At 47.9% G+C, this 14556-nt stretch overlaps 1 protein-coding gene across 1 annotated transcript in view; it reads right to left on the minus strand.

The window, feature by feature from the left end:
- Nucleotides 1-445: 445 nt before the first annotated feature.
- Nucleotides 446-14556, minus strand: part of LOC115083797 (zinc finger protein 11-like) — a 43772-nt gene continuing 29661 nt past the window's right edge. Inside the window, exon 4 of the mRNA XM_029587818.1 lies at nucleotides 446-6454. Coding sequence (XP_029443678.1) covers nucleotides 3162-6454 — 3293 coding nt within the window. The 3' untranslated portion in view covers nucleotides 446-3161. The remainder of the gene's footprint in view (nucleotides 6455-14556) is intronic.

Below are 14556 nucleotides of genomic sequence, written 5' to 3' on the forward strand. Positions count from 1 at the left end.
AGCAAAACTACGGCACTTACATAGGCTGGAACAACTGACAGCCTTCAGAAGGGATGCTCTCCCTACATTTCGCAGAATAGGGTCCCAGAACACCCATTATTTTCAGGAATAAAATGGGCTTGGAGTATTCGGTGGGTCCACGCTGGCGGGCGGGAGCAGGACAGGAAGGGGGGAGGGTAGGACCATGTAACAGACAAATTAGGAGGACCAGTTCCCGCAGTCAGTGATTCATTAGTAGCTCATATTATCGTACTGTTTTCTGAAATTTGTCATTATGTATGTGATCGCACTATTCGTTGACAATGGATTGTTAATGTGGTTTTATATTAATAAAAATTGTCATACTGCTTGTGAGGGATGGGGGAATGTTGAGTTTCTCTATACATACTGAGTTTTCTATTCTTACCAGGCGTTGCAACACAATAAGGACACAAGACTACTGAAGTTACTTTTTCAATGCTTTTATTATCATTATTTTTGTTCAAGTCTTAATAATGGAGCTTTCTGTTGTATGTAATGCATACCAGATATTTAATTTCTGTAACTTTTTTTTTGTACTGTTGCAAAATTGAGCAATAAAAAAACTTAAAAACAACAAACAACATTCATAAAATAATCAATTGAGGCACACAGGCTTCTGACATCAGCACATCGCATCCGGCAACGAGGAGATGTGTAACCCTTTCCAGTTCTGTCCCGCAGAATCTCAATTTGTCCGTTTCAGCCGTCTTTTTTTTATGCTTTCCGTGAACCATCGTCCACTGTCCTCTTCTGCAATGATCGTTCCTCTACAGCCAGCCAGCCCAGTCCAAACGCAGGGGTTATGTCCATCGGTCAACAGACGGAAATTTCCTGCGCTCCCTTCCCGTCCAGGCACTCTGCAAAGATTTGGTCCTCCCCAACCCCGCGGTCTTTCTCCTGCGCTCTGCTGAGGCAGCCATCGCTCCCCGCTTTCAATGGGCTTCCCCGCAGGGGTCAAGGGCACACAATGGGGAACCCTTCAAACTCAACACACCAACCTCCACCCAGTCCAAGACTCCTGCCCTACGGCTGCCCTGCTGCCGGTGCCTCCGGGCTCCTCATTCACTGCTCTGATCCTTGGTTTTTGGGGTTTTTTTAACTTTATGGACAGCCCAAAGAAAGTGTCCCCTTTCCTCTTCATCTACTGAGGAAACAGGAGAGAGAAGGAGGGAGAACAGTAGCCCCACACTAGCCCAGTCCTAATACCAGGAACTGAAGCCCCCCTGGCTCAAGCCCTGCTTAACCACAGGAGGGAGAAAATTATTTCATCTCAGGAGCTGCCTTATGAATCGAGGAAGTATTCCCCAGGGCTCTGCTCACCCGAGGGAGGACGTGCCTTTTTATCACACGAGTTGCCCTCTAAAAATGTCTTTCCTCTTAAACCAGCCTAACCGGGGCTTAGACAGAGCACGGGATGAAAACAGCCTAATCGGGGCTGGTGACAGAGAACACTGGCAGGCCGAGGTCAGCATGGATGCATATAAGGGGGTGATGTCAGCAAGTCTGCTGATCTCTGTCTCCATCTGCTGGTCGGAGGGCATAACCCATTCTTCAGGCTTCGTTTGACTGGATGATCAGGAAGCATGTTTTCCGTGCATAAAATGATTTCTGGGCAGAAAGCACTTTTTGTGCTTGTAAATTTTATTTTATGCAAGGAAAACGTGATTATGTGCACATAAACCATGTTTTCTGTGTGCTAAGCCTTTTCTGTGCACACATTTTCTAGTTAGTGTGCATTTTTTAACTCCTGATGCATTAGAACAACATTACCTTACTGATTTGGGAGTTAAAAAATTAAGAATTAGCTTGTGAGTTAAGAAACTACACAGATAGAAATGAATCTCACTCCTAAGCCAGAGTACAATAAATCTGATCTCAGTCTCTCAAACTCACTGCTAATGCCCTTCATAATTCTTGCTTTGTGCAAAAGAAGCTTTCTTCTGGGGTTCATAAGATGTTATATGCATATGCAGCATGTCTAGATGGAGCTGGAAGGCCACTGACTCCCAATACCATTGGGACTATTTCTGGATCTTTCTGTCACATTTCTTGGTCTTGGATTACATCATTTGATACTCGAGGTTCTCCTCTCTCTGTCTCTATGGTGCACAGAATAGTCACTTTGTACTGACTCGTCCGTCAGCAATGCTGTTCTTGTGCTTTTCAGGTTTTGAGCTTTTTGTCTGTTGGAATGGGGATGTCCCAGGTGATCACAACTTCTTCATTCTCTCAGGGTTGTGATCCCAGTCCTTTTCTGGTACAGAGATGCTCTCCTGTTTATACAATTCCCAGGGGATGAGCCGAGACACCTTACTACGCCTTTCTGTATCCAGGACTTCTGACATCAACACTTGGCGTCCAGCAGCGAGGTGTGAAACTGTTTCTAGCTCTGGTTTACTGAATCTGCTTTTAGCTGATTTACCTTTTCATTCTGTGCTGGCTGTAACCATCTTCTCTGTAATCCGCTGACCTGTGCTGCGATAATCAATCTCTCCCCTTCAGGTCTAAGCTCCCCTCTCTTTCCCACTCCTGCTAGCACTTTACTCCAGCTCTCCTCTGTATTTCTCTTTCTGCAGCAGCTCTTAAGGGCTCCAGACTGGCATCACTTCCACACTTCTTTTTCTTATTAAAGATCATACAGTTTCCTTTTCCTTATTATTATTCTGCTTTCTTCCAATTTTTGGCATGCTTTATGTACCTCTTGATTTAAATATAGGATTTGTAGCATGAAAACAGCAGGGCATTACCTCCGTTTTGTATTCAGAGGTCCACGGTGTCTCCAAATGGGTTTGTTTTGCACATACCTGGAGAGGAATAAACTTCACTTGTCAGCCGCTTTACAATGAATGCCCTTGTTAGTATTTTAATTGTGCCAAAGAGGTAATAGAACAAGATGCACATGAAACCTCTTCTTAATCAGGCACCCAATATAACTGGGACTATGCATGTATTTTTCTGCCACACTTAATTGGTCTCTGATTACATCCCTTGATACTTAAGGATCAATGTGGATCCTCTGCTGCATTATTGAGTCCGATTTCTGTTTGAAGCTACTATCATACCTAGTAGATGGAAACCATTTCTCCCTTGCATGACTTATGTGGTGCATTGTCAGTTCTGATAGCTGGCAGAAGCTTTTATCACACTCTGTGTATCATTTGATGCTTTTTCAGATCTGATCTCCGTATGAAGCTTTTATCACATTTAGTACATTTATATGGCTTCTCACCTGTATGTATCACTTGATGCTTTTTCTGTTCTGATCTTGTTTTGAAGCTTTTATCACACTCAGTACATGAGTATTTTTTTTCAGTCAGGTGGATCATTTGATGACTTTTCAGGTAAGATTTCTGTGTGAAGCTTTTATTACACTCAGTACATGTGTATGATTTCTCTCTCGTATGGATTCCTTGATGTCTTTTCAGTTCTTGTCTCCTTTTGAAGCTTTTATCACATTCAATACATGTGTATGATTTATCTTTCATGTGGCTCACGTGATGTCTTTTCAGTTCTGATTTCCAATAGAAGCTTTTATCACACTCAGTACATTTATATGGTTTCTCTCCTGTGTGTATAACTTGATGCTTTTTCAGTTCTGCTCTTCTTTTGAAGCTTTTATCACACTCAGTACATTTGTATGGCTTTTCACCCAGGTGGATCATTTGATGCAGTTTTAGGTCAGATTTCAGTCTAAAGCTTTTATCACACTCAGTACATGTGTACGGTTTCTCTCTGGTGTGAATCATTTGATGTCTTTCCAGTTGTGATCTGCAATAGAAGCTTTTATCACATTCAGTACATTTATATGGGTTCTTTCCCTTGTGGATCATTTTATGCTTTTTCAGTTCTGATATACTTATGAAACTTTTATCACACTCATTACATGAGTATGTTTTTTCAGCCATGTGGACCATTTGATGAGTTTTTAGGCACAATTTCTGTATGAAGGTGTTTTCATTCTTAGTACATGTGCATGGCTTCTCTCTCATGTGGCTCACTTGATGCCTTTCCAGTTGTGATTTCCAATAGAAGTTTTTATCACACTCAGGACATTTATATGGATTCTCACCAGAGTGGATCACTTGATGCTTTTTCAGTTCTGATCTCCTTATAAAGCTTTTATCACAGTCAGAACATGAGTATGGTTTTTCAGCCATGTGGATCATTTGATGCATTTTCAGGCAAGATTTCTGTGTGAAGGTTTTTTCACATTCAGTACATGTGTACAGTTTCTCTCCCGTATGGATCACTTGATGTCTTTTCAGTTCGGATCTTCTTTTAAAGCTTTTATCACATTCAGTACACATGTATGGTTTCTCCCCCATGTGTTTCACTTTATGCCTTTCCAGTTTTGATCTCCTTATGAAACTTTTATCACACTCAGTACATGAAAATGGTTTTTTAGTCAGGTGGATCATTTGATGTAGTTTCAAGTTACGGTTTTCTGTGAATTTTTTATCACACTCAGTACATGTATATGGTTTCTCTCCTGTATGGATCACTTGATGCTTTTTCAATTCTGATCTTATTTTATAGCTTTTAGTGCACTCAGTACAGGAGTATGGTTTTTCAGACATGTGGATCATTTGATGAATTTTCAGGTAACATTTGTGTGTGAATCTTTTATCACACTCAGTACATGTATACGGTTTCTGTCCAGTGTGGATCAATTGATGTCTATTCAGTCCTGATCTCCTTTTAAAGCTTTTCTCACACTCAGTACATTTATATGGCTTCTCTTCTGTATGCATCACTTGATGCCTTTTAAGGTCTGATCTCCTTATAAAGCTTTTATCACACTCAGTACATGAGTATGGTTTTTCAGCCAGGTGCATCATCTTATGAATTTTCAGGTAATATTTGTGCGTAAAGGATTTATCACACTCAGTACATGTGTAAGGTTTCTCTCTTGTGTGGATCACTTGATGCCTTTCCAGTTCTGATTTCCAATAGAAGCTTCTATCACACTCAGTACATGTATATGGTTTCTCTCCTGTGTGGATCACTTGATGCTTTTTCAGTTGTGATCTCCTTACAAAGCTTTTATCACACTCTGTACATAAGTATGGTCTTACAGCCATGTGGATCATTTGATGAATTTTGAGGCAAGATTTCTGTGTGAAGGTTTTTTCACACTCAGTGCATGTGTATGGTTTCGCTCTCAAGTGGATCACTTGATGTCTTTTCAGTTCTGATCTCCTTTTGAAGCTTTTATCACACTTAGTACATTTGTACGGTCTCTCTGCTATGTGGGCTATTTGATGTATTTTTAGGTGATATCGTGACCTGAAGCATTTATCACACTTAGTACAAGAATATGGTTTCTCACTCATATGGATCACTTGATGCCTTTTCAATTCTGATCTCGTTTTGAAGCTTTTATCACACACGGTACATGAGTATGGTTTCTCTCCTGTGTGAATCATTTGATGACTTTTCAGTTCTGATCTCGTACAGAAGCTTCTATCACACTCAGTACATGGGTATGGTTTGTCTTCTGTGTGAATCATTTGATGCCTTTTCAGTTGTGATCTTGCACTGAAGCTTTTATGACACTCACTACATGGATATGGTTTCTCTTTCATATGATTCATTTGGTGAGCTTTTAATATTACTTTATTTACAAATCTTTTTCTACATTCACTGTATGAAATGGGTCTCATCCCAGTAAGCACTCTCGGGTGTTTTGTAAGATATTGTTTCAGCCTGAAGCTTTTCCCATATTTAATGCCAGGAAAGGGTCTCTCTCCAGTGTGAATACTCAGGTGTTGTGCGAGAGATTGCTTCCATCTGAAGCTTACTCCACATTTACTACCAGGAAAGACTCTCTCTGAACTCTGAACACTCAGATATTTTATTAGAGATTTCTTGAGCCTCAAGACTTTCTCACATTTAGTAGACTGCAATGGTTTTTCCTCCAGATGCATTCTCTGGTGTTTTTCCAGGTATTTTTTCTGAAGGAATTTTATTCCACACTCAGGACAGGGGAATGATTTATCTTGGTTAGTGGGGAATTTCTGGTGCGCTGTGAACTGCTGTTCCAGATAGAAGCTCTTACCACGGTCTGTACGTGTGTTTGGACTCTCTCCTCCATGCAGTCTCTGATGTGATTTTAGAGATCCCTGATCCATGTAGCAGTTCCCACAATCATTACACACATACTCTTCTCCTATTGTCTGTTTTTCCTGTGGCTCCTTAGTGTGAGGGATATCATCAGTACTTTGCTCACAGGGAGTCACATTCTCAGTGGAGTCTCCTGCTGGGTTTCTTAGACTCTCCTGTGGTTTACATTGATCCCAGCTGTTTCTCTCCCAGTCACAACATGGACAGGTATCCCCTCCCTCTTCCCCTGTTACAGTGTTAGTCACTTCCAGCTGTTTAGTGGGTTCCTCAGGATGCGTCTCCTTGTGTCTTCTCTTCAACTCATCGATCTCTGGATAACAAAATAAAGGACAGACATTACTTGATGTGAGGGAGACTCTCGGTGATAATTGTCAGGGTTTACTCAGCATAGATGCACATGTGAAAGGGAACGGGGTGTAAAGCAGTCACGTCATTCCAGGATGAACTAGATCAGCGTTTCTCAATCGTGTTACATGCCAGGGGCCGGCTAGCTACTTTCCTTAAATGCTGTGGGCCGGTGGTAGGACTGGTGGTAGAAATACACCCTCCCGCACTCACTCTTTAGTGTCATGAGTCAGCCTGGCAGCTGGTCTGTGTCTTTTTAAGGAGGTAACTAGCCAATTTTCTAACTTTCTTTTGAAAATAGTTACTCTTAAAAAGTCCCCTCTTCTCTCCCAACCAGCCAACAGTATCATCCACAGGGAGGAAAAAACCCCCCACTCTCCCTCCCAGCCAGCCACAAGTTCATGATTGGGAAAAAAACCCCTCTCCTTCTCTCTCCCTGCGTAGCTCTATTAAAATTAATTCTCCCTGTGCACCCCCGTGGACCTTTTCATTCCAATTGGGCCCAGCTCCGATCTCTGGGAGAGGAGCAGCCGCAGCTGAATGTTAAAGGCTCGACATGAGACTGCGTCAGCAGCCAATCAGAATTCTCATAAAAAACCCTGCCTCCTTAGACGCCCAGGTAATAAATGATCAGTCCCTGCTTCAATAAATAAAATAAAGTTAAGTAAAAATGCAAAGTACACTGAGGCGCAGTCTCTAGGCAACAACGTCCAGGTAGAAAGGGCGGTGACTGTTTCCTGGCTCCTAGGAATCCGATTTCTTTCACGGACGGCACTCAGAGCAAACCTTCACTCCCTGCTCCCAAGGAGAGATCTCACTGGGACTGATCAACGTAAGTAAGGACCAAGGTTGTGCAAGGCCTTCAAAACTGAGTCCCAAAGGAACTCTGGAGCCAGGGCAGCTCCTTGTGAAGAGGGGAGACGCTCTCACTGTGAAACTGACGCCAAAAGGAACTCTGGAGCCAGGGCAGCTCCTTGTGAAGAGGGGAGACGCTCTCACTGTGAAACTGAGGCCAAAAGGAACTCTGGAGCCAGGGAAGCTCCTTATGAAGAGGGGAGACGCTCTCACTGTGAAACTGAGGCCAAAAGGAACTCTGGAGCCAGGGAAGCTCCTTATGAAGAGGGGAGACGCTCTCACTGTGAAACTGAGGCCAAAAGGAACTCTGGAGCCAGGGCAGCTCCTTGTGAAGAGGGGAGACGCTCTCGCTGTGAAACTGACGCCAAAAGGAACTCTGGAGCCAGGGAAGCTCCTTATGAAGAGGGGAGACGCTCTCACTGTGAAACTGAGTCCCAAAGGAACTCTGGAGCCAGGGCAGCTCCTTATGAAGAGGGGAGACGCTCTCGCTGTGAAACTGACGCCAAAAGGAACTCTGGAGCCAGGGCAGCTCCTTGTGAAGAGGGGAGACGCTCTCGCTGTGAAACTGACGCCAAAAGGAACTCTGGAGCCAGGGCAGCTCCTTGTGAAGAGGGGAGACGCTCTCGCTGTGAAACTGATGCCAAAAGGAACTCTGGAGCCAGGGCAGCTCCTTGTGAAGAGGGGAGACGCTCTCGCTGTGAAACTGACGCCAAAAGGAACTCTGGAGCCAGGGCAGCTCCTTGTGAAGAGGGGAGACGCTCTCGCTGTGATACTGACGCCAAAAGGAACTCTGGAGCCAGGGAAGTTCCTTATGAAGAGGGGAGATGCTCTCGCTGTGAAACTGACGCCAAAAGGAACTCTGGAGCCAGGGCAGCTCCTTGTGAAGAGGGGAGACGCTCTCACTGTGATACTGACGCCAAAAGGAAATCTGGAGCCAGGGAAGCTCCTTATGAAGAGGGGAGACGCTCTCACTGTGAAACTGAGGCCAAAAGGAACTCTGGAGCCAGGGCAGCTCCTTATGAAGAGGGGAGACGCTCTCGCTGTGAAACTGACGCCAAAAGGAACTCTGGAGCCAGGGTAGCTCCTTATGAAGAGGGGAGACGCTCTCACTGTGAAACTGACCCCAAAAGGAACTCTGGAGCCAGGGCAGCTTCTTGTGAAGAGGGGAGACGCTCTCGCTGTGAAACTGACGCCAAAAGGAACTCTGGAGCCAGGGCAGCTTCTTGTGAAGAGGGGAGACGCTCTCACTGTGAAACTGACGCCAAAAGGAACTCTGGAGCCAGGGCAGCTTCTTGTGAAGAGGGGAGACGCTCTCGCTGTGAAACTGACGCCAAAAGGAACTCTGGAGCCAGGGCAGCTCCTTGTGAAGAGGGGAGACGCTCTCGCTGTGAAACTGACGCCAAAAGGAACTCTGGAGCCAGGGCAGCTCCTTGTGAAGAGGGGAGACGCTCTCGCTGTGAAACTGACGCCAAAAGGAACTCTGGAGCCAGGGCAGCTCCTTATGAAGAGGGGAGACGCTCTCGCTGTGAAACTGACGCCAAAAGGAACTCTGGAGCCAGGGCAGCTCCTTATGAAGAGGGGAGACGCTCTCGCTGTGAAACTGACGCCAAAAGGAACTCTGGAGCCAGGGCAGCTCCTTGTGAAGAGGGGAGACGCTCTCGCTGTGAAACTGACGCCAAAAGGAACTCTGGAGCCAGGGCAGCTCCTTGTGAAGAGGGGAGACGCTCTCACTGTGAAACTGACGCCAAAAGGAACTCTGGAGCCAGGGCAGCTCCTTGTGAAGAGGGGAGACGCTCTCACTGTGAAACTGACGCCAAAAGGAACTCTAAAGCCAGGGAAGCTCCTTATGAAGAGGGGAGACGCTCTCGCTGTGAAACTGAGGCCAAAAGGAACTCTGGAGCCAGGGCAGCTCCTTGTGAAGAGGGGAGACGCTCTCGCTGTGAAACTGAGGCCAAAAGGAACTCTGGAGCCAGGGCAGCTCCTTGTGAAGAGGGGAGACGCTCTCGCTGTGAAACTGACGCCAAAAGGAACTCTGGAGCCAGGGCAGCTCCTTGTGAAGAGGGGAGACGCTCTCACTGTGAAACTGAGGCCAAAAGGAACTCTGGAGCCAGGGCAGCTCCTTATGAAGAGGGGAGACGCTCTCGCTGTGAAACTGACGCCAAAAGGAACTCTGGAGCCAGGGCAGCTCCTTGTGAAGAGGGGAGACGCTCTCGCTGTGAAACTGACGCCAAAAGGAACTCTGGAGCCAGGGCAGCTCCTTGTGAAGAGGGGAGACGCTCTCGCTGTGAAACTGAGGCCAAAAGGAACTCTGGAGCCAGGGAAGCTCCTTATGAAGAGGGGAGACGCTCTCGCTGTGAAACTGAGGCCAAAAGGAACTCTGGAGCCAGGGCAGCTCCTTGTGAAGAGGGGAGACGCTCTCACTGTGAAACTGACGCCAAAAGGAACTCTGGAGCCAGGGCAGCTCCTTATGAAGAGGGGAGACGCTCTCGCTGTGAAACTGAGGCCAAAAGGAACTCTGGAGCCAGGGCAGCTCCTTATGAAGAGGGGAGACGCTCTCGCTGTGAAACTGACCCCAAAAGGAACTCTGGAGCCAGGGCAGCTCCTTGTGAAGAGGGGAGACGCTCTCGCTGTGAAACTGACCCCAAAAGGAACTCTGGAGCCAGGGAAGCTCCTTATGAAGAGGGGCAAAAGGAACTCTGGAGCCAGGGCAACTCCTTGTGAAGAGGGGAGACGCTCTCGCTGTGAAACTGACGCCAAAAGGAACTCTGGAGCCAGGGCAGCTACTTGTGAAGAGGGGAGACGCTCTCGCTGTGAAACTGACGCCAAAAGGAACTCTGGAGCCAGGGCAGCTCCTTATGAAGAGGGGAGATGCTCTCGCTGTGAAACTGATGCCAAAAGGAACTCTGGAGCCAGGGCAACTCCTTATGAAGAGGGGAGACGCTCTCGCTGTGAAACTGAGGCCAAAAGGAACTCTGGAGCCAGGGCAGCTCCTTGTGAAGAGGGGAGATGCTCTCGCTGTGAAACTGAGGCCAAAAGGAACTCTGGAGCCAGGGCAGCTCCTTGTGAAGAGGGGAGACGCTCTCACTGTGAAACTGAGGCCAAAAGGAACTCTGGAGCCAGGGCAGCTCCTTATGAAGAGGGGAGACGCTCTCGCTGTGAAACTGACGCCAAAAGGAACTCTGGAGCCAGGGCAGCTCCTTGTGAAGAGGGGAGACGCTCTCGCTGTGAAACTGAGGCCAAAAGGAACTCTGGAGCCAGGGCAGCTCCTTGTGAAGAGGGGAGACGCTCTCGCTGTGAAACTGAGGCCAAAAGGAACTCTGGAGCCAGGGCAGCTCCTTGTGAAGAGGGGAGACGCTCTCGCTGTGATACTGACGCCAAAAGGAACTCTGGAGCCAGGGCAGCTCCTTGTGAAGAGGGGAGACGCTCTCGCTGTGAAACTGAGGCCAAAAGGAACTCTGGAGCCAGGGCAGCTCCTTGTGAAGAGGGGAGACGCTCTCACTGTGATACTGACGCCAAAAGGAACTCTGGAGCCAGGGCAGCTCCTTGTGAAGAGGGGAGACGCTCTCACTGTGAAACTGAGGCCAAAAGGAACTCTGGAGCCAGGGCAGCTCCTTGTGAAGAGGGGAGACGCTCTCACTGTGAAACTGACGCCAAAAGGAACTCTGGAGCCAGGGCAGCTCCTTGTGAAGAGGGGGAGACGCTCTCATTGTGAAACTGAGGCCAAAAGGAACTCTGGAGCCAGGGCAGCTCCTTGTGAAGAGGGGAGACGCTCTCACTGTGATACTGACGCCAAAAGGAACTCTGGAGCCAGGGCAGCTCCTTGTGAAGATGGGAGACGTTCTCGCTGTGAAACTGACGCCAAAAGGAACTCTGGAGCCAGGGAAGCTCCTTATGAAGAGGGGAGACGCTCTCACTGTGAAACTGACGCCAAAAGGAACTCTGGAGCCAGGGCAGCTCCTTGTGAAGAGGGGAGACGCTCTCGCTGTGAAACTGATGCCAAAAGGAACTCTGGAGCCAGGGCAGCTCCTTGTGAAGAGGGGAGACGCTCTCGCTGTGAAACTGACGCCAAAAGGAATTCTGGAGCCAGGGCAGCTCCTTGTGAAGAGGGGAGATGCTCTCACTGTGAAACTGAGGCCAAAAGGAACTCTGGAGCCAGGGCAGCTCCTTGTGAAGAGGGGAGACGCTCTCACTGTGAAACTGACGCCAAAAGGAACTCTGGAGCCAGGGCAGCTCCTTGTGAAGAGGGGAGACGCTCTCACTGTGAAACTGAGGCCAAAAGGAACTCTGGAGCCAGGGCAGCTCCTTGTGAAGAGGGGAGACGCTCTCGCTGTGAAACTGACGCCAAAAGGAACTCTGGAGCCAGGGCAGCTCCTTGTGAAGAGGGGAGACGCTCTCACTGTGAAACTGACGCCAAAAGGAACTCTGGAGCCAGGGAAGCTCCTTATGAAGAGGGGAGACGCTCTCGCTGTGAAACTGACGCCAAAAGGAACTCTGGAGCCAGGGCAGCTCCTTGTGAAGAGGGGAGACGCTCTCGCTGTGAAACTGAGGCCAAAAGGAACTCTGGAGCCAAAGCAGCTCCTTGTGAAGAGGGGAGACGCTCTCACTGTGAAACTGACGCCAAAAGGAACTCTGGAGCCAGGGCAGCTCCTTGTGAAGAGGGGAGACGCTCTCGCTGTGAAACTGACCCCAAAAGGAACTCTGGAGCCAGGGCAGCTCCTTATGAAGAGAGGAGACGCTCTCACTGTGAAACTGACCCCAAAAGGAACTCTGGAGCCAGGGAAGCTCCTTATGAAGAGGGGAGACGCTCTCGCTGTGAAACTGACCCCAAAAGGCCCCAAGATATATATTTATAATGATTTAGCAGCAGTTACTCTGCGCAAATGTTATGAACTGCGGGCAGCAACCACAGCCTTACAGGAACACAACACACGGTACGGATGGACATTTCCTTTTGGCCTCATGTTTACCATTGATGGTACCACATACAGAGTTAAAAATCTGGCAGAGGCAAAAGAAGCCTTCACTAAAACAAATCTACCACTCTCCTGTGCGCGCGATTCACTATTCAAATTACGCCCGGCGGTAAAAACAGACAAAAGGAGGCGCTAGGGACACTAGCACCTCCTTTTGTCCAAAAAGAGACGCTAGGGACACTAGCGTGTCCCTAGCTTCTCTTTTTGGACAGGAGCAGCGGCTGTCAGCGGGTTTGACAGCCGACGCTCAATTTTGCCGGCGTCGGTTCTGGAGCCCGCTGACAGCCACGTGCTCGGAAACTGGCAAAATTGAGCGTCTGGTTTTCGCCTCGTGAGCCGCGGGACGACTTCAAATTTTTATTTTTATTTTTTTTACTTTTGGTAACTTTCGGGACCTCCGACTTAATATTGCCATGATATTAAGTCGGAGGGTGCACAGAAAAGCAGTTTTTACTGCTTTTCTGTGCACCTTCCCGGTGCCTGAAGAAATTAGCGCCTACCTTTGGGTAGGCGCTAATTTCTGAAAGCAAAATGTGCGGCTTGGCTGCAGATTTTACTTACTGAATCGCGTGGGAATAACTAATAGGGCCATCAACATTCATTTGCATGTTGCAGGCGCTATTAGGTTTGGGGGGGTTGGACATGCGTTTTCGGCCCCTTACTGAGTAAGGGGTAAAGCTAGCGCGTTGAAAACGCGCTTCCAATAGAGGGTTGCCAGAGCGCACTGTACTGTATCGGCCCGTTAGTGAATAGGGATCAAGTTGGATTTATACCACAGAGAATGGCAGCGGAGAATGTGCGCCAAGTCACTGATATTCTACGGTGGGCTAAAAAAGAAAACGTACCACTTGTGCTGTTAGCTATCGACGCTGAAAAAGCATTCGACTCAGTCCACTGGGATTTTTTATTTGCCACTTTGGAAAAGCTGAGATTTGGTGCGATGTTTCTCCAATGGGTAAAAAGTCTTTATCAGGATCTGGCAGCTCGGATTAAGGTTAATGGGGGGCACGGTGACCCATTTCCAGTTCAAAGAGGGATGAGACAGGGGCTGCCCACTGTCCCCTCTATTATCTGCCCTTTTTCTGGAGCCTTTCGCTACGAAGGTCAGGGACTCTGATCAGATTGAGGGGATACGGCTGGGTAACTCTACATCTAAAAATCTCCCTCTTTGCAGACGACATTTTACTGCCTATCCCAAACCCCGAGGCATCCCTCCAAGGTGCAACCGCCGAGATGCAGGCTCTCAGCGCAGGATCCGGTTTCAGGATTAACTTGGATACATCTGAACTTCTCAATATATCCGCTGGCCAGGCAGTGGTACAGGAGCTGAGACACAATACCCCTTCAAATTAGCCTCAAATTCAATGAAACATCTCGGTGTGCACATCGGACCGGAGGCGAGTGATCTCTTTCAGCTTAACAACAAGCCATTGGCTTCAGGCCCATCCAGAGGGACATTCAAAAGTGGGAGAGGGAACAGTTTTGCTGGTTTGGATGCATTGCCATGGTAAAGATGAACGTGCTGCCCAGGCTCCTGTATTTGTTCCTCACTTTACCGGCTTTCTTAAGCTCCGCTGTACTGCATTTGTGGCAAAAAAAAAAATTCCATTTGATTTCATCTGGCGCAGGCGACCCCCTCAGGCTATCTCGGCGCTTGCTATACCAACCAAGGGATGGGGGGGGGGGGGGGGGGGGGGGGGATGGGGGGGGGGGGGGGGGGGCTGGGTGTACCGAACCTGGAACGGGTACCACGCCGCAGCGCAACTCGCAGCGATTCCAGATGTGCCCAGACAGGCGTCAGCGAAGCATTGGGGGACTTTGGAGGAACAGCTGCCTTGGTGTGGCAACCTCGCAGCGCCCGGCTGTCAACGAGCAGATTGCCCATTGCCGCTGGCCACCGCTGTGAAACGACGGCCCAAATGGAAAATTCGACCAGTGGGCAGCAGGGGCACATTTCGATTCCGCCCGCCTCTTTTACCGCTCCCAATTCCCAGCTGCTTACCTTATCCAGGCTTTTAGGGAGCGGCACAATAAAGGTATAACAAAGACAGAGCAGGTTATCAGCAGGGGGGTCTGTAATGCCGTGGAAAGAGATGCAACCAATTCATCAATTGTCATCCTTGCAGGTTCCCAAATTATACATTTTTTTGAGAACACCCGACATTGTATCCTCCCTAAGACAAGGGGAAAACACTATTTGCGCTTCTGTGTGAGGATAGAGATAAAAAAAAAAAAAAAA

This window comes from Rhinatrema bivittatum, chromosome 2, assembly GCF_901001135.1.
Source record: "Rhinatrema bivittatum chromosome 2, aRhiBiv1.1, whole genome shotgun sequence".
NCBI lineage: Eukaryota > Metazoa > Chordata > Amphibia > Gymnophiona > Rhinatrematidae > Rhinatrema > Rhinatrema bivittatum.